The following is a 23,622-nucleotide window of genomic DNA, read 5'->3' as shown; positions in this document are numbered from 1 at the left end:
ACTTCTTATTCACACTTTCATTAGGTAGCAAAATGCCAGTATGAAGTTATTGCTTGCTCTTGAAGAGACTGTTTTAAATTCTTTAAGTCGAGCTTTAAATAAGAATGTTGTACCTAGGTCTAGCTGTGCCATTCATTAGCTCTTCTTTCTCTCTTGATTGTCTTGATATGTTTCCTTTTCCTTTGCCTTTTTCTTGACATGTTCCTTATCACTGAATCAAGGAGTCATTATTGCATTATATTTGTCGGGAATCTCAGCAAAAAGTTACTCTACAACACTTATTTGCTTAACACAGTAAGTAGATTCAAACACACATGCTATTACACAAATAACACGCACATAAAAGAGAGAAGCTTACGACGACGTTTCGGTCCGACTTGGACCATTGACAAAGTCAATGGCTTCATCTCTGTAGATGCCTTCCTCTCCCACTACATTGTAAAATGCTCCAAACTTCAGAACACCCGTGACTTAACCTGAATCCTCATTTTTCTTCTTCTTCTTCTTCTTCTTCTTCTTCTTCTTCTTCTTCTTCTTCTTCTTCTTCTTCTTCTTCTTCTTCTTCTTCTTCTTCTTCTTCTTCTTCTTCTTCTTCTTCTTCTTCTTCTTCTTCTTCTTCTTCTTCTTCTTCTTCTTCTTCTTCTTCTTCTTCTTCTTCTTCTTCTTCTTCTTCTTCTTCTTCTTCTTCTTCTTCTTCTTCTTCTTCTTCTTCTTCTTCTTCTTCTTCTTCTTCTTCTTCTTCTCTTCTCTCTCTTCTTCTTCTTCTTCTTCTTCTTCTTCTTCTTCTTCTTCTTCTTCTTCTTTCCTCTCTCCTTTTCTCCTCTGGGTTGTCTTTCTCTCTCCTGTCTCGTGTTTCTGTTCCTTCTTTATTTTATTTCACCACTTCCCCTTTCACGCACCTCGATGCGCTTGCTCTCCCTCTGTGGGTTTCTAGCTCTCTTGCAGTGCTCCCCTTCCTTTGTATTTGACTGGCTCGTCTTCCTTATTTCCCACTTCTACCACTACCACTACTACTACCTCTTCTTCTTCTACTACAACTACTGATGAAATTAAGACACATGTGCGGCGTCTGGTTGTCTTTGTTGTGGACGTTTCGCCATCCAGTGGCTGGCTGGATGGCGAAACGTCTACGGTGGGGATGCCCGGGTGTTGTGCATGTGTCATTTCATCCTGTCGGTATTATATACAATTCTTGTACTACTACTACTACCTCCACCTCTTCCTGCCTATATATAGCCGTCCTGCTCCACCTCTGTTAGTGTGACTTTGTCAATGGTCCAAGTCGGACCGAAACGTCGCCGTAAGCTTCTCTCTTTTATGTGCGGGTTATTTGTGTATCGTTCCAGTCACGGTATTGTGCCTTTTTGTTACACATGCTATTTTAATTTAGTAAAGGAAAAAAAAAGTACAGTGGACCCCCGGTTAACGATATTTTTTCATTCCAGAAGCATGTTCAGGTGCCAGTACTGACCGAATTTTTTCCCATAAGGAATATTGTGAAGTACGTTAGTCCATTTCAGACCCCCAAACATACACGTACAAACGCACTTACATAAATACACTTACATAATTGGTCGCATTTGGAGGTGATCGTTAAGCGGGGGTCCACTGTAGTTTCATTTTCATTTTTATTTTCATTAAGGTTTGAGTTTTTTATTGTCATGTTCATTAGAATAAGTTATTATGGTAGTGTCATTGTTGTTGATACCAGTTGCTTATGTACAAGTTACTTTGTTTATTATAAATAGTTCTTATTGCATTCTTTCATTCATTTTGATATTCCATTAAATTTAACCAGTGATTTATTTATACATGGTGATATATTTTACAAATATTTGAAGAATATTGAAAGAAGCAAAATTTATAGAAAGTAAAATAACTTTTTTCTTCCAACAGTGTGTATGTGAGTGTATTCTGTCTATCATGCACCTGGGTAAATCTCTCATCAACAACTGTGTCCTGCAAGCTCTCTACAGCCTCTTTGTTTCTGAACCTTCCTCAGCTGTACTTCCAGCTGACACTAACTGTGCTCTGATCCGTGCTTTGACAGCAGAAACAGCTGGTGTGCCCAGCAGTTCACTCGCAATAGTACCTGGGATGAATAATCCACAACCAGCCAGTGCTTGGATAACAGTCCTTACAGTAGCACACATTAACCTCTTTAAGTAGGTTCTAAATGGCTATTATAATTTATTGAAAGTGTCTCATGTTGGAGCTCTTGATGGTAACTCTTCATAAAAATATTTATAACTCTAAGTGCACTACAGTATTACCAAAAATAGTTTTACAGCATTTCTGTACGTTACTAAATAAATATTAATCTTTATATTATGCAAAGCTCTTAATCATTTCTAAAATAAAAATGGGTTACTAGATATATTAGATATACAGTGAGATGGTAGTGCATTATATTACTATTCCAAGAGATAGAATTCATGTTTATTAATAAGATCAGTAGGATATTATATCCTGTTTGCAGAGAACTTTTTAACAAGGATATCATACCTCCAGACAGGACAGACTTCAAACCTTGGCGATTACTTAGAGCATGTTAACTTTAAATAATCAGTAATGATAGAGATGTAGATAAACACTGATTCTTACACTATTAATATTCTTTGGATCACATTTATTATGCTTACTTAACTGTATCCATTTATGTCCCAGACTGAATGAAGAGCAGGGTATGCAGCACATTGTCTCATGGATTAAGAACCTTGTACCCTACTGGAGGAGTGATCATGCTGAAATACATGCAAAGGTGGGTATGCTATTTGCCTCCTAATTTTCTCACTATATCTGTATTTTGAATAATGATATCCCTTTTATTGAAGATACCTTATGAATATTTATCCAAGATTGTCACTATACATTTTTTAAATTTCTTAATTATGATTTTTTTTTTATTCATATCTGACATTGTATTAGATATAACTGTGGCTAGTATTGAATCTACCAGAGAAACCAGTAAGCTAAAACTTTAGATAGAGATATAGTCAGGATACTTCAGATCTTTTTATGCCTTAAAATAGTGGGATTTAACTTTTTTCATAACTGTTAATGATGGGTACAAAGTAAGAGATTGAATGTCAAATTGGAGGGAGTAAATGTGTTTATATATTTGGGAGTGGACTTGTTGGTAGATGGTTCTGAGAGATTAGGTGAACCACAGAATTAACAAAGGGGAAAAAAAGTGGGTGGTGCATTCAGACATCTGTGGAGACAGAGAGCTTATCTGTGGAGGCAAAAAAAGGGGAAGTGTACCAGAATATAGTCATATGGGTGCAAAGCATGGGTTTTGAATGTTGCAGCGAGGAGGAGGAGGCTGGAGGCAGTAGAGATGTGTTTGAAGGCAATGTGTGGCTTGAATATTATGCAGAAAATTCAGGGTTTGGAGATTAGGAGGACATGTGGTGTTACAAAAAGTATTATTCAGAGGGCTGAGGTGGGGTTGTTGAGGTGGTTTGGACACTTAAAGAGGATAGAGAAAAAATAGGATGATTAGGAGGGTGTATAAATCTGGGGTGGAGGGAAAAAGGGGTAGGGGTCATCCTAGGAAAGGTTGGAGGGAAGGGGGTAAAGAAGGTTTTGAATGCTAAGGGCTTGGACATCTGACAGGCTTGTGTGAGTGAGATAGATAGATAGAGTGGAGCCAAATGATTTAAATGATTTGATGTGCTATTAGAATGTGAGCAAGGTAGCATATATGAAGGGATTCAGGGAAAACTGGTTAGCCTGACTTGAGTCCTGGAGGTAGGAAGTACATTGCCAGCACTCTGAAGGAGGGGTAGACATATGGTTTGGAGGGGTCATCTGAACTGTAATGTCATCATGTGTCTGGCAAGACAGTGATTGCATGAGTGGCAGCAAAAGTGTTTTCTTTGTTGCATCACCCTTCCTTGGTAGGAGATGACTAATGTTAAAAAAACTTGTATGAATCAACATCTTTCTTTCTTTCAACAAACTGGCCGTATCCCACCGAGGCAGGGTGGCCCAAAAAGAAAAACAAAAGTATGAATCAACATGTTTAGTTAATTTTTTTTTTCTTTTAACACACTGGCTGTATCCCACCGAGGTGGGGTGGCCCAAAAGGAAAAACGAAAGTTTCTCCTTTTACATTTAGTAATATATACAGGAGAAGGGGTTACTAGCCCCCTGCTCCTGGCATTTTAGTCGCCTCCTACAACACGCATGGTTTACGGAGGAAGAATTCTGTTCCACTTCCCCATGGAGGTAAGAGGAAATAAACAAGAACAAGAACTAGTAAGAAAATAGAAGAAAACCCAGCAGGGTGTGTATATATATGCTTGTACATGTATGTGTAATGTGACCTAAGTGTAAGTAGAAGTAGCAAGACGCACCTGAAACCTTGCGTGTTTGTGAGACAGAAAAATGGACACCAGCAATCCTACCATCATGTAAAACAATTACAGGCTTTCGTTTTACACTCACTTGGCAGGACGGTAGTACCTCCCTGGGTGGTTGCTGTCTACCAACCTACTACCTACGGTTTAGTTAAATACCTTTGAAAATCATTTTTTTACTTTTGTCACTGTATTAATTTTTTCCCTGTGTTGCTGTATCTTGCATGTAATGATCAAAATTACATGAAAGGAAATTTTGAAGTCTGGTTTAAGTGTGAGTAGATGTAATGTGAATGTTAAGAAAGATATTTTTCATGTTATAACTAAGAAGCTGGAAGTTCTAATGAGTGAGACGAGAGTAAAAAAGAAAAAGGGTTTTGAAGAGTTAGTTAAGAAAGGAGTAAATACAATTATAATTGAGTGTATGTGAAAGAGTAAGAGCTATAAGTGGGGTGGCAATTTTGTAGGAGCAATTGTAGAAGGAAAAGATGTGATATAAATGTTTAAATTTGAGAATTGTGAAATTTGAAATGAAGGTGGGATGCAAAATGTTAGTAATAGTCAGTGTTAATGTTGCAGTTTAAAAACTGTAGTGTAAAGCACCCTTCTGGCAAGACAGTGATGGAGTGAATGATGGTGAAAGTTTTTCTTTTTCGGGCCACCCTGCCTTGGTGGGAATCGGCTGGTGTGATAATAAAAAAAATAATAGTCAGTTATGCAGGAGAGGAGACATACAGATTATGGGAGGTGTTAAATAACTTTTTTAGATAATTTTAAATCAAGTGAGAAACCAGTTATTTTGAGAGAGGACAATGCAAAAGTGCTAGATGCTGTTGTGGAATGTATAGTAGGAAAATTTGAAGAGCCTGGAATGATAGCTAAGTACCAAGTGATGGTGAATGTGATTTCTTCTTTTGGCCACCCTGTTCTAGAGAAAAATGGCAGTTGTATTAAAACAGTACCCTGTGATAATAATAATAATAATGTGTTGTATTAATTTGATTAATCAATGATTTTTTGTTTTTCATAGCTTTTATTTTTATTTTATTTTGCATTCACAGGTGTTTGAGTCATTTGAAGCACTTTTGCAAGAATGTGTAGCCAACTGCAGCAAAGCATTTCTCAGCAGTGACCAGGATCATGTGACAACTATATTTCAGGCTATTGAGGGAGGCCTTTCTTTCCAGTTCCAGTCTGCTTGGGGTCATGTGTTTAAGTGCTTGAATGTGTGCTTCACAGTTATTGGTCCTATTTTTCCAAGCTTGATGGAGCCATGTCTTAAAAACCTAACAGAACTTATGGAAAACTCTCAAATACCTCACCGTTTGCACCTGGAAGAAGCTATAGGTGCAGCAGTGAGAGCTCTGGGACCCAAGTCGCTTATGGCAGTAGCTCCACTCAAAGTGACAGGCAGTATGGCTGAAGATGAAAAAAATTTTTGGGTCCTTCCTATTCTTAAGAAATATGTTAGGAATACACAACTGTGTTACTTTGAAGATTACTTTGTTCATTTAGCTGGTAAGTGCTTTATGCTTCTTAACTCACTGAAAGAAAAAAAACAAGAAAATTCTATTCTGTCCAAGACATACCAGGTAATAGAAAGGCAGATCTGGGCATTGCTTCCAAGTTTTTGTGATAAGGCAACCGATATTGAAGAGGCTCTCAGCAATGAGAAATTTGCACGTATTTTGTGTGACCACATTAAATTTCGTGATGATACAAGAACGATAGTTATGGCAGCTTTCCGCAACATGATTAATGATAACATTGATAATACTGGAAGATTAGCCCTGTATGCTAAAAACTACATTCCAGCTTTATTTAATGTTTATCTTACTCGGCCCAAGGACAAATCCAAAAAAGAAACAGAGGAGCCTACAATAAGCAATGGACAAAGACAAGCTGCATATTTTACAATCAAGACTTATCTTCAGATTGTCCCATTGCCAAAATGCAAGGAATTCCTAGGACTCATCATGACTAAGTATAATGATGAAATTGACAGCTTTAAAAAACAGGCATTTTTGGACTTAGCCAGGACCTTTCTTCCTTACCTGGATAGCAGTTTGCTTCAGCGTCTCTTTGAAAAAGTAACACCATTGATCGGCTCAGCAAAGGATTCCAAGGACCAGAAAGCTGCCTATAGAATGTTAGAGGAAATATTGGGTGTAGGAACAGAGGCTAGTCAAGATTTCGTCATGAAGAATCTGGATGGCTTATCTAAGTTGCTACTGGAATCGCTCTCCACTGCAGCCCCTCCTTCACGTGCACCCCGCCTGAGGTGTATGAGACAAGTCATTCTTCAGTTGAGAACTGACATGGAAACATCAAGTAGAGATGCCCTAATGCATCAAGTGGTGGGAGAATGTGTCATGTGCTGTGGGAAGAGTATGTCTGAACCAGCACGTAAAGCTGCATTCCTCCTCTTGTCAGAAGTTGGTGCCACCATCCAGAAGCATCTTCAGGTAAAATTGAATCATTGTTTTTTCAGTTTCATTAATGCATGCTAAAAAAACAGTTACTTTGATTCATCTGTTGAATCATCATGAAGTTCATTTCTGTTTTTTTCCCCCTCACACCACATTATTTATAATGTTTTAATTTTTACCTTTGTAAATTTTCACAATAATTTTTCCCATTGATTTGTATCTTTATTTTACATAATGGCAGTTTTAACATCATCATTCCATTCTGTCAGATGAATTGATGTTTCTTGTATGTCTTTCTTTTTAATTTCACACTTTTTATTACTATTTCATTTTTTCATAACTCACCCTTGTTCATTTAGGTAACTTTCTGTCCATCACTCTACCTTAACCTGAAAATGGTATATACAGTGCTGAACATTATGTAATACCTACCAATTTTTTATTATTATTCTGCTTCCCAACTAACTCTTAAACTCACTAATTATGATTTTTTTTAGTTATCCTGTAAGTGTGCTTGTAGTTAAAAGTAACACCAGTCTTTGAAAATTAAAAACAACTGAACAAATGTAGAGACCAGAATTCCCACATTTTGAGCATTCATTGCAAATAATGCAATATGTGCTTATCTATTTGTACTTACCTACTTGTGGATGCAGGGGTTGATTCTCAGATCCTGGCCCTGCTTCTTAACTTGCCCCTCTCCATATTCACTCCCTCTTAGCCTCATGAACCCTTTTGTACCTGCTCTTAAAACTAAGTTTAGACCCTGCCTCCACTAGTTACTCACCAAGACCATTCCACTTCCTGATCAATCTGAGACTGAAGAAAAAGCTTCCTAACATCCCTTTGGCTCATCTGTGTCTAACTTCCAGCGGTGTCCCTGAGTTCTCATTTCTTGCCTCTCAAATAGCCTAGCCCTGTCTACCTTATCAATTCCCCAGAATATATTGTATGTTGTTATCATGTACCCCTCATCCCCTGGATTTTCTGTCCTTCAATATGTACCCCTTATCCCCTGGATTTTCTGTCCTTCAGTATGTACCCCTCATCTCCTGGATTTTCTGTCCTTCAATATGTACCCCTCATCCCCTGGATTTTCTGTCCTTCAATATGTACCCCTCATCCCCTGGATTTTCTGTCCTTCAGTATCACTCTTTCTTCCTCCCATTGCCTCTCCTTCTAGATTTCTTAGTCTGTTTTTACAATTTCCCTTGCTGTCTCCCTTATCACATTTTAAGCTTCCTTCTCCTTTCCTCAGTGTTTCTGCCCCTACTACTCTCTCTCATTTCCTTCATGATCCTTTTCTAGTTTTAGGGCTCTGTCTTCTGTTTACCTGATTTTCATACAGACAGCCACCAATTCCTCCTGGAGGGAATTGAACTGACTTTCAGAAGTCTTTCTCCGTATTCCTCCTTCCATAGTCTATCAGTCTATTTTGTCTTCCAGTTATAGGGTCCTGTCCTCTGCAACAGTTGCCCTAGTTATGTTTTGTGATTTTATCCCTTGCTTCATTGCAAATTGCTACAGCTTCTCTGTGAAGGGAATTAAACTTTCCCTCAAACTCCTCTCTTGATTGGGTCTTCAGGCTATCCATTATGGTTCCCAGGTAGTGCCAGCTGCTTCCTTCATTTCCCTCCTCTCCCCATCTTTGATAGTACCTTTGACTTGCCATTTTTTCTCTTACACAAATATAGTTTTTTTTTTTTGTATGTGTATGTGTGCATGTGTGTGCATGTACATGTGTGTGTGTGTGTACATTTACTTACCTGATTGTACTCATCTAATTGTGGTTGCAGGGGTCTAGTCATAGCTCCTGGCCCTGCCTCTTCAGTGGTCGCTACTAGGCCACTCTTCCTGCCCCATGAGCTTTATCATACTTCTTCTTAAAGCTGTGTATGGATCCTGCCTCCACTACATCACTTCCCAGACTATCCCACTTCCTGACAACTCTGTGACTGAAGAAATACTTCCTAACATCCCTGTGATTCATCTGAATCTTCAGCTTCCAACTGTGTCCCCTTGTTGCTGTGTCCCATCTCTGGAACATCCTGTCTCTGTCCACCTTGTCGATTCCTCTCAGTATCTTATATGTCGTTATCATATCCCCCCTATCCCTCCTGTCCTCCAGTGTCTTCAGGTCGATTTTCCTTAACTTCTTCTCATAGGACATTCCCCTTAGCTCCAGGACTAGTCTTGTTGCAAACCTTTGCACTTTCTTTAGTTTCCTTACATGCTTGGCTAGGTGTGGGTTCCAAACTGGTGCTGCATACTCCAGTATAGGCCTAATGTATACAGTGTACAGGGTCCTGAACAATTCCTTATTAAAATGTTGGAATGCTGTTCTTAGGTTTGCTAGGCATCTGTATGTTGCAGCAGTTATTTGGTTGATGTGTGCCTCAGGAGATGTGCCTGGTATTATACTCACCCCAAGATCCTTTACCTTGACTGAGGTTTGTAGTCTCTGGCCCCCTAGACTGTGCTCCATCTGCAGTCTTCTTTGCCCTTCCCCAATCTTCATGACTTTGCACTTGGTGGGGTTGAACTCCAGGAGCCAGTTGCTGGACCAAGCCTGCAGCCTGTCCAGATTGCTTTGTGAGTGTGTGAGTGTGTGTGTATGTGTGTGTGTGTGTGTGTGTGTGTGTGTGTGTGTGTGTGTGTGTGTGTGTGTGTGTGTGTGTGTGTGTGTGTGTGTGTCTGTCTGTCTGTCTGTCTGTCTGTCTGTCTGTCTGTCTGTGTGTCTGTGTCTGTCTGTCTGTCTGTCTATGTATGTCTATCTGAGTCTTAATGTTGAAATGTACAATGCATCATAACTACCAGTGAAAGACATAGATAAAGTTTAGCCTTCTTTTTAAATCCCTTAACTGATTCTCTTTTAGATTCTCCAACTTTCACTCATTTACATTTTTTTTTTTTCCAACAAGTCAGCCATCTCCTACAGAGGCAGGGTGACCCAAAAAAAGAAAGAAAATCCCCAAAAAGAAAATACTTTCATCATCATTCAACACTTTCACCTCACTCACACATAATCACTGTTTTTGCAGAGGTGCTCAGAATACAACAGTTTAGAAGTATATACATATAAAGATACACAACATATCCCTCCAAACTGCCAATATCCCAAACCCCTCCTTTAAAGTGCAGACATTATACAGTGGACCCCGCGTTACGATGGCATCGCGTTACGTTAAATCTGCCATACGATACATTTGAATGCAAAAGTTTTGCCTCGCCTCACGCTAAAAACTTGCCTCACACAATTCTTCTGGGACAAGTCCCAAGTGTGGCCTCAGCGCCAGTGTTTACAAGCCATCCAGTGCGGTTGCATTCATGCATACATTCGGTAAATTTCACCTTATCCCAGTGTTTTTTGTGCTTGTAACTGCAAAATAAACCACCATGGGCCCCAAGAAAGCTTCTAGTGCCAACCCTGTAGTAAAAAGGGTGAGAATTAGTATGGAAATTAAGAAAGATTTTGAGGGATTTGGGGCTAACCCTGAAAAGCCTATGCCAGTTGTGGAATCCATTGTGCCTACTTCAAAGATTAAGGAAATCTGTGCAAAGTGGGTTGAACTGCAAACCTTTATGGATGAAAAGCACCCTAACACAGTTTTGCAAGCCGTGCTGGTGACTTTACAATGACAATGTTGTGGCCCATTTTAGGCAAATTTTAAAGGAACGGGAGGTACAGAGCTCTATGGACAGATTTGTTGTGCGACAGAGGTCCAGTGACTCTCAAGCTGGTCCTAGTGGCATTAAAAGAAGAAGGGAAGTAACCCCGGAAAAGGACTTGATACCTCAAATCCTAATGGAAGGGGATTCCCCTTCCAAACAATAACAACTTCCACACTCTCCCCACCTCCCATCCCATCAATCATCACCAGATCTTCAATGAAGGTAAGTGTCATGTATTCTATTCTCAGTAGAGTATTAGTATTAGTGTATTAAAATTAATATTTCATGTGGTAAAATTTTTTTTTTTTTCAGACTTTTGGATGTCTTGCAGGGATTGATTTGATTTCCATTATTTCTTATGGGGAAAACTAATTCGCCTTACGATAATTTCGGCTCACGATGAGCTCTCAGGAACGGATTAATATCGTAAGGCGGGGTCCACTGTACTTCCCATTTCCAGGACTTAAGTCCAGCAATATAAAAATAACCGGTTTCCCTGAATCCCTTCACTAAATATTACCCTGCTCACACTCCAACAGCTTGTCAGGTCAAAAAATACCATTCATCTCCATTCATCTCCATTCACTCCTATCTAACACGCTCACACACGCTTGTTGGAAGTCCAAGCCCCTCGCCCACAAAAGCTCCTTTACCTCCTCCCTCCAACCGTTTTGAGGACGACCCCTACCCTGCCTTCCTTACCCTACAGATTTATACGCTCTCCATGTCATTCTACTTTGATCCATTCTCTCTAAATGACCAAACCACCTCAACAACCCCTCTTCAGCCCTCTGACTAATACTTTTATTAACTCCACACCTTCTCCTAATTTCCACATTCCAAATTTTCTGCATAATATTCACACCACACATTGCCTTTAGACAGGACATCTCCACTGCCTCCAACCGCCTCCTCGCTGCAGCATTTACAACACAAGCTTCACACCCATATAAGAGTGTTGGTACTACTATACTTTTATACATTCCCTTCTTTGCCTTCATAGATAACGTTTTTTGTCTCCACATATACCTCAATGCACCACTCGCCTTTTTTCCTTCATCAATTCTATGATTAACCTCATCCTTCATAAATCCATCTGCTGACACATCAACTCCCAAATATCTGAAAACATTCATTTCTTCCATACTCCTCCTCCTCAATTTGACATCCAGTTTTTCTTTATCTAAATCATTTGATACCCTCACCACCTTACTCTTTTCTATGTTCACTTTCAACTTTCTACCTTTACACACACTCCTAAACTCGTCTACTAACCTTTGCAATTTTTCTTTAGAATCTCCCATAAGCACAGTATCATCAGCAAAAAGTAACTGTGTCAGTTCCCATTTTGTATTTGATTCCCCATAATTTAATCCCACCCCTCTCCCGAACACCCTAGCATTTACTTCCTTTACAACCCCATCTATAAATATGTTAAACAACCATGGTGACATTACACATCCCTGTCTAAGACCTACTTTTACCGGGAAGTAGTCTCCCACTCTTCTACACACCCTAACCTGAGCCTCACTATCCTCATAAAAACTCTTTACAGCATTTAGTAACTTACCACCTATTCCATATACATGTAACATCTACCACATTGCTCCTCTATCCACTCTATCATATGCCTTTTCTAAATCCATAAATGCAATAAAAACTTCCCTACCTTTATCTAAATACTGTTCACATATATGCTTCAATGTAAACACTTGATCTACACATCCCCTAACCACTCTTAAACCTCCTTGCTCATCCGCAGTCCTACATTCTGTCTTACCTCTAATTCTTTCAATAATAACCCTACCGTACACTTTTCCTGGTATACTCAGTAAACTTATTCCTCTCTAATTTACATTAATACATAGCTGTTAATTATTCGTCTGTTTTATATAGTAATATTTAAATTTTAACGCAAGATATCAGGTACATCTTGCTACTTCTGCTCACACTTAATCACACTACACATGCATGTACTTGCATGTATACACACACACACTCATCTGGGTTTTCTTCTGTTTTCTTAATAGTTCTTGTTCTTTATTTCCTCTTATCACTATGGGGAAGTGGAAAAGAATTCTTCCTCCATAATCCATAAGTGTCATAAGAGGCAACTAAAATGCTGGGAGCAACTGGCAAGTAACCCCTTTTCCTATATAAATTACTACTTTTAGAAAGGAAAACTTTCATTTTTCTCTTTAACCCTTTCAGGGTTGACAGGCCCTCTCAGAGACTTGTTCTCAGGATCGGCCAAATTTCAAAAAAAAAAAATTATTTTTTCTTATGAAAAGATAGAGAATCTTTTCCTGATCATAATGACACCAAAAGTATGAAATTTGATGGAAAACTTACGGAATTATGTTCTCGCGAAGTTAGCGGTCTTGACGATGTTTACGCATCAGCGATTTTGCCCACTTTGAGCCCTATTTTCAGCCAATTCCAGTGTACTTGTCGACAAAAATCATAACTATTTCGCTAGAACTCCATTTTTTTCTATCGAATGAGTACAAGAAACCACCCATTTACTGATTTCAACTATCCAATACAGTGGTCAGAATTTAGCAATTTTGCCAATTTCACACAAATTTCAAAAGATGCCAATTTCCGAATAGGGTCCAGAATAAACAAGAAAGACATTCCTGGCACTAAAATAACATTTCCTCTGCTCATTAGTCACTTCCCCATGCCCCTCTTACATTCTTTTGCTTTCCACTTTGAATTTTTTTTCTCACAAAAAAATAGAAGATTTACTGTTATGCAGACTACTGCATTGGTGTAGAAATGGTATAAATATTATCAGCGCACTTGTGAAAGAATATTAGACTCACCAGTTGACGTGTATTGGATGCATAGCATGATTTGTTTACTCTTGAACTTTGGTAAAAATCGAACATTTCTGCTACTTTGAGCACAATTTCAAGGTAGTTTTCTTTGTAAAACCAGTCAAAATCATCTCAATTTCTGTAATATGTCTTCCATTCTATAAAATGAGACCAGGAAAACTAGAATACAACAATAAATACCATATGAAAATACAGTGCAAAGTCGCTGTTTTAATCCAAAAACACGGTCAAAGTTTTTTTTTTTCTCATTACACACTGTGTGCTGCAGGATTTTTTTTATACTGCACACACTGACCACATAGACCCATTCTTTCATATATAGGCCTACCAGCTTTCTCTCACTAGATTTGAGGGCGCTAGAATTTAGGCGTACTAGTACGTCAAAAACCCTGGTGTGTAAGCCATACTAGTACGGCCGAAACCCTGAAAGGGTTAAGTCACCCTGCCTTGGTGGGATGCGGCTGATTTGTTGAGAAAATATAATTAGGATACAGTATTTGAATGCATATGCTATACTGTAGCTTCCAGTGTGTGTGCTTGTGTTTATTAAATGTTAACTAGACCAAATGTTAGTGTTCAGGAGAGGACACTGTGCGTCACTGCCTGAAGCTGCTGCTGGCTGGACTGGTTGGTACACCGACTCTGGCAGCTAACTCTATCTTGGCCATCACTGCACTCACCTATCAGTATAAAGGTAAAAATATTAAATCCTTGGTTTACACAAACTGAAAATGTTAATTCATCATCACCCAAATGAAAAAATTCAATCATAATTTGATTTGCACATAAAATGCCCTTGATGCACATGCTGTAAATTGTGAGCTAATTAAGAATGATGCTTGAGACCATGAGCATCACTCTGCCCAGGGCTAATTTCTGGAAGCATCATGTTGTTTACCCAGTGTGTTTATTGAAAAGTTTTGGATATTATCACCACTCCATCTCATCCCTGGATATTTACCATGACACCCAGTAATGATGATGGAGGTGCCAAGAAGACAATTGAGCATGAAATAGGTGATTTTTAAGAAAACTGAGTTACAGTATTAGTTCAAGGTAAGTAATGGAGGAGGGAGGTAGTGCATAAAGGTTTAATCCCTAATTGCACTGTAATTACATCTTATTGTACCTTTAACAGTCATCTGCTTACCTTAGTTATATTTATATAGTTGTTGACTATGTTGGTGATTGACAATACATTGTAAAAGAGTCATGTAGTGAAGGTATGATCTTTATTGCAGTGCAGCCATGAAAAATGTTGGTTTGGATATTATCATCAGCTCATCTTGTCTCCTGTATATTAACCATGGTGCTCGAAAGAAATATGTTGGAGGTGCAAAGAAAATTTGGCATGAAACCTTTATGGTTTCTAAGAAAATTGAGGTATCAGATATTCTTCAAGGTATATGTAGGAAAGGTGAAAAAACTTCTCCATTTGCAATTTGTTAGGCCATAACAACTGTATGGATATTGCACAGGGCTACATTAATCTTCTTGACATACTTGCATATCAACAAGTAACACCAAATGGAATACTATAATATTTTGTGTCTTTTGACTTTTTAGCCTACTTTCCAAAGATTTTTTTTTTTTTTTTTAGATCCAAGCAACTTAACCCTATTTTTTCCACGTATGTTTTTCACTTTGGTTTACACTAATTTTAATAATTCTTTGATTTTCAGGAACATAATTTACGTGTTTTACTCAAGGGTCTTTTGTATTCAGTTTACTTTCTTATTTAACAATTGCAAGTTAGAGAAAAGTAATTTTTTAATAAGTTCAAGGAGTGCAGTTTAAATCATTTATCAAAGTTTTTGCCATATTTTGCTGAATATTTCCTACATTATAAAGTGCAAATAAGTTAGCTTAATTTTTTTTATCTTTTAACACACCAGCAGTCTCCCACCAGGGTAGGGTGATCCAAATAAGAAGAAACACTTACCATATCTCATTCCACTGTCTTGCCACAGGTGTGACAATAATACCACTTAGATGCCCCTCTAAACTTCAACTAACCCAGCCACTACTCTTAAGAGTGCAGGCACTAAAGTAGGGGCTGGCTCACACTTGCTTGTTGAATGTCCAAACCCCTTGCATACAAAACCTCATTTACCCCCCTTCCCTCACCCCTACCCCCACCTTCCTTCCACTACAGATGTATACACCCTATAAGTCATCTTACAATTTATGCATCCTCTAAGTTATCCTATTTTGCTCCAGCCTCTCTGAATGTCCAACTGCATTAACAACTTCTCAGCCTTCTGGATAATACATTTAGTAACTCCACCCTCCTCTTAATCTCTAAACTACTAATTCTTTGCATAATATTCACAACACGCATTGCTCTCAGACACTTCATCTCCACTGCCTCCAACTGCAACATTCACAACCCATGCTTCACATCCATAAGAGTATTGATACCACTATACTCTCATACATTCCCTTTTTTTTGTATCCATATATAATGTTTGGCTTAAATAGTGGTATAATTTCTGGTCTGGTGATAGTTTATTGTTCAAATTTAGCATAGAGGTACTTGACTTTCTCAGACAGTTACATTTCTGAGATGCTGATAACAGATAGTTTGTTTATATTAATATATGTCAGTTGTACTGATTTTGAAAACTGTCTGATTAACACTGTCTTATTTCTTTCTCTTCACAGATATCATATCTAGTGACATGATTGAGTTGCTTATTCAAAATATGTGTGTTCAGCTACTGTGCAGTTCCCGGGAGATTGTTGGTTCCTGCTTATCATTCATCAAGTCATCTTTCACCATCTTCCCTGTTCCTGTAATGTCCAACCATGTCGATACAATTGTTAAAGCTCTCTGTAATATGACACCAGATTGTCAGAGAAAGTTCAGACAGCAGGTGCGAGATATCTTATCCAGATTGATGCGCAAATTTGGTGCAGATCGTATAATAGGTGAGAGGGCACCAAAGATGCATAAGGAATGTTTTTGTTACTTTCAATGGTATAGAATATCAGTATATAGAATGGAGATGGGTATCATGTAAATAATTCATGCTACACATGGCTATACCTAAATAGATTTTAGTAATTTATTTTATACAGAGCTAATTGTCACTGAACCATTAATTTTTCCATTATCAGCTCTGGTGCCAAAGGGCAATACTGTGTTACATAAGCGCATTCGTAACCTCCGAAAAATAGCAGCAAGAAAACAACGAGAGTGGGAGGCCAGAAAGGAGAGTAATGAAGTAGAAGATGACGATGAAGACTTTAAATCTCGGGCTCTTCCTGCTAGGTAATGTATTGTGCTGCTTTTTATATTTTTTGTTTTTGTTTTTTCAAGAAACTGGCCATATCCCATTGAGAGAGGGTGACCTGAAAAGAAAAACAAAAGTTTCTCTTTTTAAATTTAGTAATTTACACAGAAGGGGTTACTAGCGCCTTGCTCCTGGCATATTAGTGGCCTTTTAAGACATGCATGGCTTACAGAGCAAGACTTCTGTTCCACTTCCTCATGGAGATAAGAGGTAATAAACAAGAATAAGAACTATTAAGAAAATAGAAGAAAACCCAAAGGGGTATGTATACAGCCTCTCCTCACTTAACAATGGGGTTCCGTTAATAAGAGTAGATTGGTAAGCGAATTGGTTAAGCGAGGAGCATACTGTACTGGTAGTGGGTTTTTGTCAACTATCTTTAAATATTTTTTTAATGTCACCTTTGCACCAATTATAACGCTTCTGGTATATTTTTTAAATGTTGATACGGTAGTTTACTGTATATACTGTAATAAACAGAATAGAGAAAATCAGCTCTAATGTACATTATTTAGGTTTGCATACTGGTTGGAGACCTGGTCGTAAGTTCGAGTGGTCAGTAAACCAGTATATTGCTAAGTGAGAAGAGGCTGTATATATATATATATGCATGTACATGCATGTGTAGTGTGACCTAAGTGTGTGTAGAAGTAGCAAGATATACCTGGTATCCTGCATGTTTATGAAACTGAAAAAAGGACACCAGCAATCTTACCTTCATGTAAAACAATTGTAAAACAATTATAGGTTTCCATTTCACACTTACTTGGCAGGATAGTAGTACCTCCCTGGTTGGTCTCTGTCTAGCATCCTACTTAGAAAGTTTTTTAATTATGTCAATATGAATAATGTACAATACTGTATGCATTTATTTTGGAATATTGGCAGTTTGACAATTTAATGTCCCTCCAAACGGCCAATATCCCAAACCCCTCCAGTTATAACACCAGCAGTCATAACACTAGTAGTCATAATACCAGCAGTCATAACACCAGCAGTCATAACACCAGCAGTCATAACACAAACAGTTATAACACCAGCAGTCATAACACCAGCCCTGCACTTTAAAGGAGGGGTTTGGAATACAGTGGACCCCCGCATAACGATGGCATCACATAGCGATTATTTCGCATACCGCTTACTTTAATTGCAAAAATTTTGCCTCACATACCGCTTAAAAACCCGCTTACCGATTTTCTTCCGAGACGCGCTCACATGTTCCGCCGGTGGCATTGTTTACCAGCCAGCCTCCGCGGTAACATCCAAGCATACAATCGGAATATTTCGTATTATTACAGTGTTTTCGGTGCTTTTTCTGGAAAATAAGTGACCATGGGCCCCAAGAAAGCTTCTAGTGCCAACCCTACAGCAATAAGGGTGAGAATTACAATAGAGATGAAGAAAAAGATCATTGATAAGTATGAAAGTGGAGTGCATGTCTCCGAGCTGGCCAGGTTGTATAATAAACCCCAATCAACCATCGCTACTATTGGTGGTACAGCTGCTGCTGCTGCTGCACTGTCAGCTGCTGCTGCTGCTGCACTGTCAGCTGCTGCTGCTGCTGTAGCACCGTTGTTGGTGTGGCTTATTGAGAATACCAAGAAACAATTAACCCCAGAGGATTTGCCACCCAGGATAACCCAAAAAAGTCAGTGTCATCGAAGACTGTCTAACTTATTTCCATTGGGGTCCTTAATCTTATCTCCCAGGATGCAACCCACACAAGTCGACTAACACCCAGGTGAACAGGGAAAAATGCCTGGAACTAGTGCTCATATTGGTGAATTTAAAGCCAGCAAAGGTTGGTTTGAGAGATTTAAGAATCGTAGTGGCATACACAGTGTGATAAGGCCTGTTCTGGAAGAAAATGCCAAACAGGACCTACAGTACTCCGGAGGAAAAGGCACTCCCAGGACACAGTGTCTCATCAGTCATTGCTGCATCTTCAATAAAGGTAAGTGTCATTTATTCTTCATTTAGTAGACTAGTACATGCACAATATATACTGTGCATGTACTACTCTACTATTGTGCATGTATCCTTCTCTTTGTGTGTGGGAAAATGTATATTTCATGTGGTAAAATTTTTTTTTTCATACTTTTGGGTGTCTTGCACGGATTAATTTTATTTCCATTATTTCTTATGGGGAAAATTCATTCACATAACGATTATTTCGCATAACAATTACCCCTCTTGCACGGATTAAAATCGTTAACCGGGGGTCCACTGTATTGGCAGTTTGGAGGGATATCTAAACTGTGGTATCTGAGCACTTCTGCAGAGACAGTGATTATGTATGAGTGATGGTGAAAGTGTTGAACGATGATGAAAGTTTCTTCTTTCTTTTTGGGTTTTCTTTCTTTTTGAGTCACCCTGCCTCGGTGGGAAACGGCTGACGTGTTAAAAAATAAAGAAGTAATATATGTATTATACAGTATGCATTTCTTGTAATATACATTTATTATCATCAATGCTTCAGTGAAACAATCACCGTCATCAGGATCTGTGAAAGAAAATCACAACTCTTGTACAAAATGACACAGCAACACTGCAAACAATTACAAATAGTAAAATTAGTTAAAATATAAACCAGAAACCTAGAAATATGCTTAGTGAAGCAAGGGGGAACAGGGGCTTACCAAAATGCACAGTGGACCAATTGAGGTATAAACCAATGGAAAACATCCCAATTACTCTGCAGTAACTTTTGTTGTTGTTGAAGTTAATAATACCTCCATGCTTTGAGTTAGGTGTAAACTTACCATTTTTACACAGTTTACAGTGTATTTAATATAACTGATCTCTCTCTCTTTGCTTTATAGCCTGGATGAAATCTTGGCTGAGATAAACACAGATGATGAGGAGGAGGAAGAGGAAACCAGCAAGAATAAAGCTAAAAATAAGGGCAAAAATAAAGAAGTCAAAGAAAGGAGCACTTGGATTAAAGAAGATAATGTAAGTCATGCATTACTGTCTTGTTTCTATGTTAATTTTAAGCTCTTTTATGTCAGTTTGTCCCTTTAGAGGCATGTGTTAATGCTAATGAAGGACTCTTGATTATTTCCAAATATTTTTTGAAGAGACGCTTATGAAGATTATTATAGCTCAGACAAACAGAGCTTACCAGTACGCATAGGCCAGTAGAAATAAAGAAAAACAATTATAACTTATGTGACATATTATAGTGAGTACAGTAGGGCCCCACTTATTCGGCAGGTTAGGTTCCAGGGTACTACCGGAAAGCAGACTTCGATGGGAAGCAGAACTCCATTTTTTCCATTTATAAATGCATATAAATGCCAGATAACAAGTTTACACTAACATATATTAAGTTAGCAATAGAACTAGGCATTAAAATGTAAAATACACACACAGTACACTCATTATTTACCTCAAAACATTTGTTGTCTTAATGTAGGGCAAAAGGTGAGTAGTATTTACTCTAAGAAGTCAGGTGTGGTAGCCCTCCTGGCCACCCCACCTACATGTACTATACTACGATGCTTAAAGCCCCCTAGAGCATTAAAATGCATATACAGTAGATGCATTACTTACCTTAAAATATTTGTAGTCTTAATGGTCTTAATGTAGGGTGAGAGGTGAAAAGTATTTATTTGTAGAAAGTCGTGTGGGAGGTATGGCATCCTGCCTGGCCACTCTCACCTACTATGACATTAAGCTCCTTATAGCGATAAAATGCATATATAGTACACTCATTAATTACCTTAAAATATTTGTAGTCTTAATGTAGGGTGAGAGGTGAGTTTTATTTGTATGAAGTCAGGTTGGGAAGTATGAGTAGCCAGGAAGGGCAGCCCTCCCCACCCCACCCACACATAATGTAAACAAACCAGATGAACGCGTCCGGTTTTCATCACAAGTCCTACAAGTTGCCTGGCTACCACATTTCCTACAAGTTGCCTGGCTACCACAAGTCCTACAAGTTGCCTGGCTACCACAAGTCCTACAAGTTGCCTGGCTACCACAAGTCCTACAAGTTTCCTGGCTACCACAAGTCCTACAAGTCGCCTGGCTACCACAAGTCCTACAAGTCACCTGGCTACCATATCTCATATTTATGTTAATTTATTCTACTGTGGGGTGTATTTAGATGGATTAAGCAAAATGTCTATATTAACATTTTATATGATATTTAATGCTCCTTAGAGTGATTATTATTGTGTTGTTATTATTATTATTATCATTAATATGGCATCTTCAAGACTAATAAGACACTCTTAGTGATTTTAATGTGAACCTGCATGCCTGCACAGTGTGTAAGTTTACTTAGGTACAGGTACACATACGTATAATTATCATTTATAGTAATAATGTAGGGATGTAGTCCGCCTGGGCTACATACCTACACAATATTTAATGTGGCCCAGAGCCATATTATTACCATCGACATACCATGTTTACCAAGTTTAATCGTTTCTAACAGCTACCTTTAGATGTCATCATAAACAAAGGGAGAAGTAATGAATAATTCATGTTGAGAATTGTAAACAAAAGCATTATGTATTAAGGGGAGTGAGGTAATGTTTTCCCTCTGCCCGGCTACCACACCTCCATAAGAACATAAGAAAGGAGGAACACTGCAGCAGGCCTGTTGGCCCATACTAGGCAGGTCCTTCACAGATCCATCCCACCAATAGAATATTTGCCCTCATGAGAACATAAGATCATAAGAAATAAGGAACACTGCAACAGGTCTACTGGTCTATGCGAGGCAGCTCCAATTCTCCCCACCGACTTAAGCCAATGCCTTGACCTAGTGAGGTCAGACACGTCATAGCATATAAATAAAATGTTTATATGTTATGTAATGTGTTTCTTATATAATTTTGAAGAAAATATAATAGATGGATTAATGAAAATGTCTATGTTAACGTAAAATAAGACATTCAATGTGCCCAAGAGTGATTATTATTAGTATTACGTAATGTTTTCCCTCCAGCCGGCAACCACACCTCCATAGCATATAAACAGCATGTTTATATGCTATTTAATGTGTTTCTTATATAATTTTGAAGAAAATATAGATGGATTAATGAAAATGTCTATATTGATGTAAAATTAGACATTTAATGTGCTCAAGAGTGATTATTATTACATAATAGAGAGTTGTGCTCATGGAGAATGTAAACAAACCGGGTGGCCCACGCCGTATTTGAAAGACCACCTGCCATATAGAAAGTTTTGGTCATAGTTTGAGATCGCCATATTAGCGGAATGCCCTAAGGCGAAACGCCAATAAGTGGGGCCCTACTGTATTATAATTGAATATTATAATTATGTGCTTCTCCACATGTTTCAAATACTAAAACACCTTGAAATGTATCTGTTATATTATCAAAGTAAAAAATAAAATGGAAAAATATCTATAATTTGACATAAATTAAAAAATATAATGGTTATGTGCATTTATGTCGGTGTTGCTAACGAGGGATCATTTTTTGTCACATTCAACATGTAAATCCGTAAGTTTTCCTTTGATTTCATTTTGAGTCTTGTAAGTGTGTTTAGAAAAAAATGCTCTTTCAAACTACAAAACACTTTTTACAAAATGTTGCCACACACGAGAAATAAAAATATTGTACAGTGTGCCACAGTTTAAGGACTAAACTTTTTATGTACTGTGCTCATTTATGTTTTAGGCTAAGGGAGTACATGGTAATCATTTTAAATGAAATACTTTTACCAAATCTTTTCGGTGCAGGAGGGCATAGTGGACTTCCTAGATTCGTCAGCTGGCCAGGCTATTGCCTCCAAACGTCCTATTTTGAAGGCTGCTCGTGACAGGAAAGTTTCACAAGATGATGTACATGAAAGTGGCTTCAAGGTAGACAAGACCACGGGCAAGCTGATTATTACAGATGATGGCAGTAAGAAGGAAGACACTATTGCAAGTAAGTGTATTCTCGTTCTAAGTGTTTATAAGATTCAGGTGTGTTACTCATGTATTTGTTATATTATTGATTAATGAAATGAAGTACAGTTAGTTATATGTTACAGTATGACATGTAGGAGACATTGTGGTCGAAGATGTAGTAGGAAAACTTGGAGGATCTGGTGTTAATGATAATTATGCAGGACCTTTTATTGAATTATGCCTTGAAAGAGATTTTGTAATAGACAATACAAGTTTGAAGGAAAAAAAAAAAAACAAATGAATATGGGTATATAAGATAAGTGTGCAATGTAAGTGTGGAAAGAGAACTGGTCTGCTAGAATGTGTGTTAGTGGATAGGAAGTTCAGTGGGTAGGCTTTTGTGTGAAGAGGATCAATTGATGCCTGATTTATTATTATTATATAGTGGTAGTTATGTAAATGTTTTACATTTACATAACTACCATCAAAACAAGTGTCATTAGAAATAGGGAAAGTGATGTGACACATCAAAACAGGTGTCATTAGAAATAGGGAAAGTGAAAGTTAATGAATTAAAGAATTGCAAGAAAGGTTGGCCGGGGTGAGAGAAAGCACAGTAATGTAGAACTTGTGGGTGCAGACGAGTAGATGAGGGACAAGGAGGAATGAGAGTTGTTAGGAGGGAAGAGCTTGAGGTGAATATTTAGGAAGTACTATAGTTTTAATTTGAGATATAAATCAGTCAACAGTGACATGGCTTGCTCTCAACAGAAATGGACTTCATTGAAGACATTGATGAGTTCCTTGGCATGAAGGATGGTGCTCAGGATGGGAAGATAAAGAATCGTAAAAGAACTTTAAGTGAAGGAACCAATGAACAGGCAGAGCCTCCCAAAAAGGTAACAACATATAATACTTCATACTTTTTCAGTCTGTCCATTGTATTTTTACACCATTATGTGAAATCTGAACCCTTTCAGTATTACATTCTTCCACTGCAAACATTACCCTCTCTGTATTGTAGCTTTTTTATAAAACATAAGACTAAAAGGAAATCATTTCTTACCTGTGTTTTAAAATCTACTATGATGCAGTAGAACCTCGGTTTTCGTTTGCCCTATTTTTCGTTGAATTCGGTTTTCA

At 38.1% G+C, this 23,622-nt stretch overlaps 1 protein-coding gene across 1 annotated transcript in view; it reads left to right on the top strand.

The window, feature by feature from the left end:
* LOC128692661 (RRP12-like protein) overlaps positions 1-23,622 on the top strand; it is a 41,688-nt gene that overhangs the window by 14,239 nt on the left and 3,827 nt on the right. Inside the window, exons 8-16 of the mRNA XM_053781926.2 lie at positions 1,897-2,165; positions 2,668-2,761; positions 5,426-6,829; positions 13,882-14,002; positions 15,973-16,239; positions 16,429-16,582; positions 19,427-19,559; positions 22,327-22,516; positions 23,251-23,378. Of these exons, the coding sequence (XP_053637901.1) occupies positions 1,897-2,165; positions 2,668-2,761; positions 5,426-6,829; positions 13,882-14,002; positions 15,973-16,239; positions 16,429-16,582; positions 19,427-19,559; positions 22,327-22,516; positions 23,251-23,378 (2,760 nt within the window). The remainder of the gene's footprint in view (positions 1-1,896; positions 2,166-2,667; positions 2,762-5,425; positions 6,830-13,881; positions 14,003-15,972; positions 16,240-16,428; positions 16,583-19,426; positions 19,560-22,326; positions 22,517-23,250; positions 23,379-23,622) is intronic.

The sequence above is a fragment of the Cherax quadricarinatus genome, chromosome 30 (assembly GCF_038502225.1).
Source record: "Cherax quadricarinatus isolate ZL_2023a chromosome 30, ASM3850222v1, whole genome shotgun sequence".
NCBI classification, from domain to species: domain Eukaryota; kingdom Metazoa; phylum Arthropoda; class Malacostraca; order Decapoda; family Parastacidae; genus Cherax; species Cherax quadricarinatus.
This window is presented reverse-complemented; position numbering and strand designations above follow the sequence as displayed.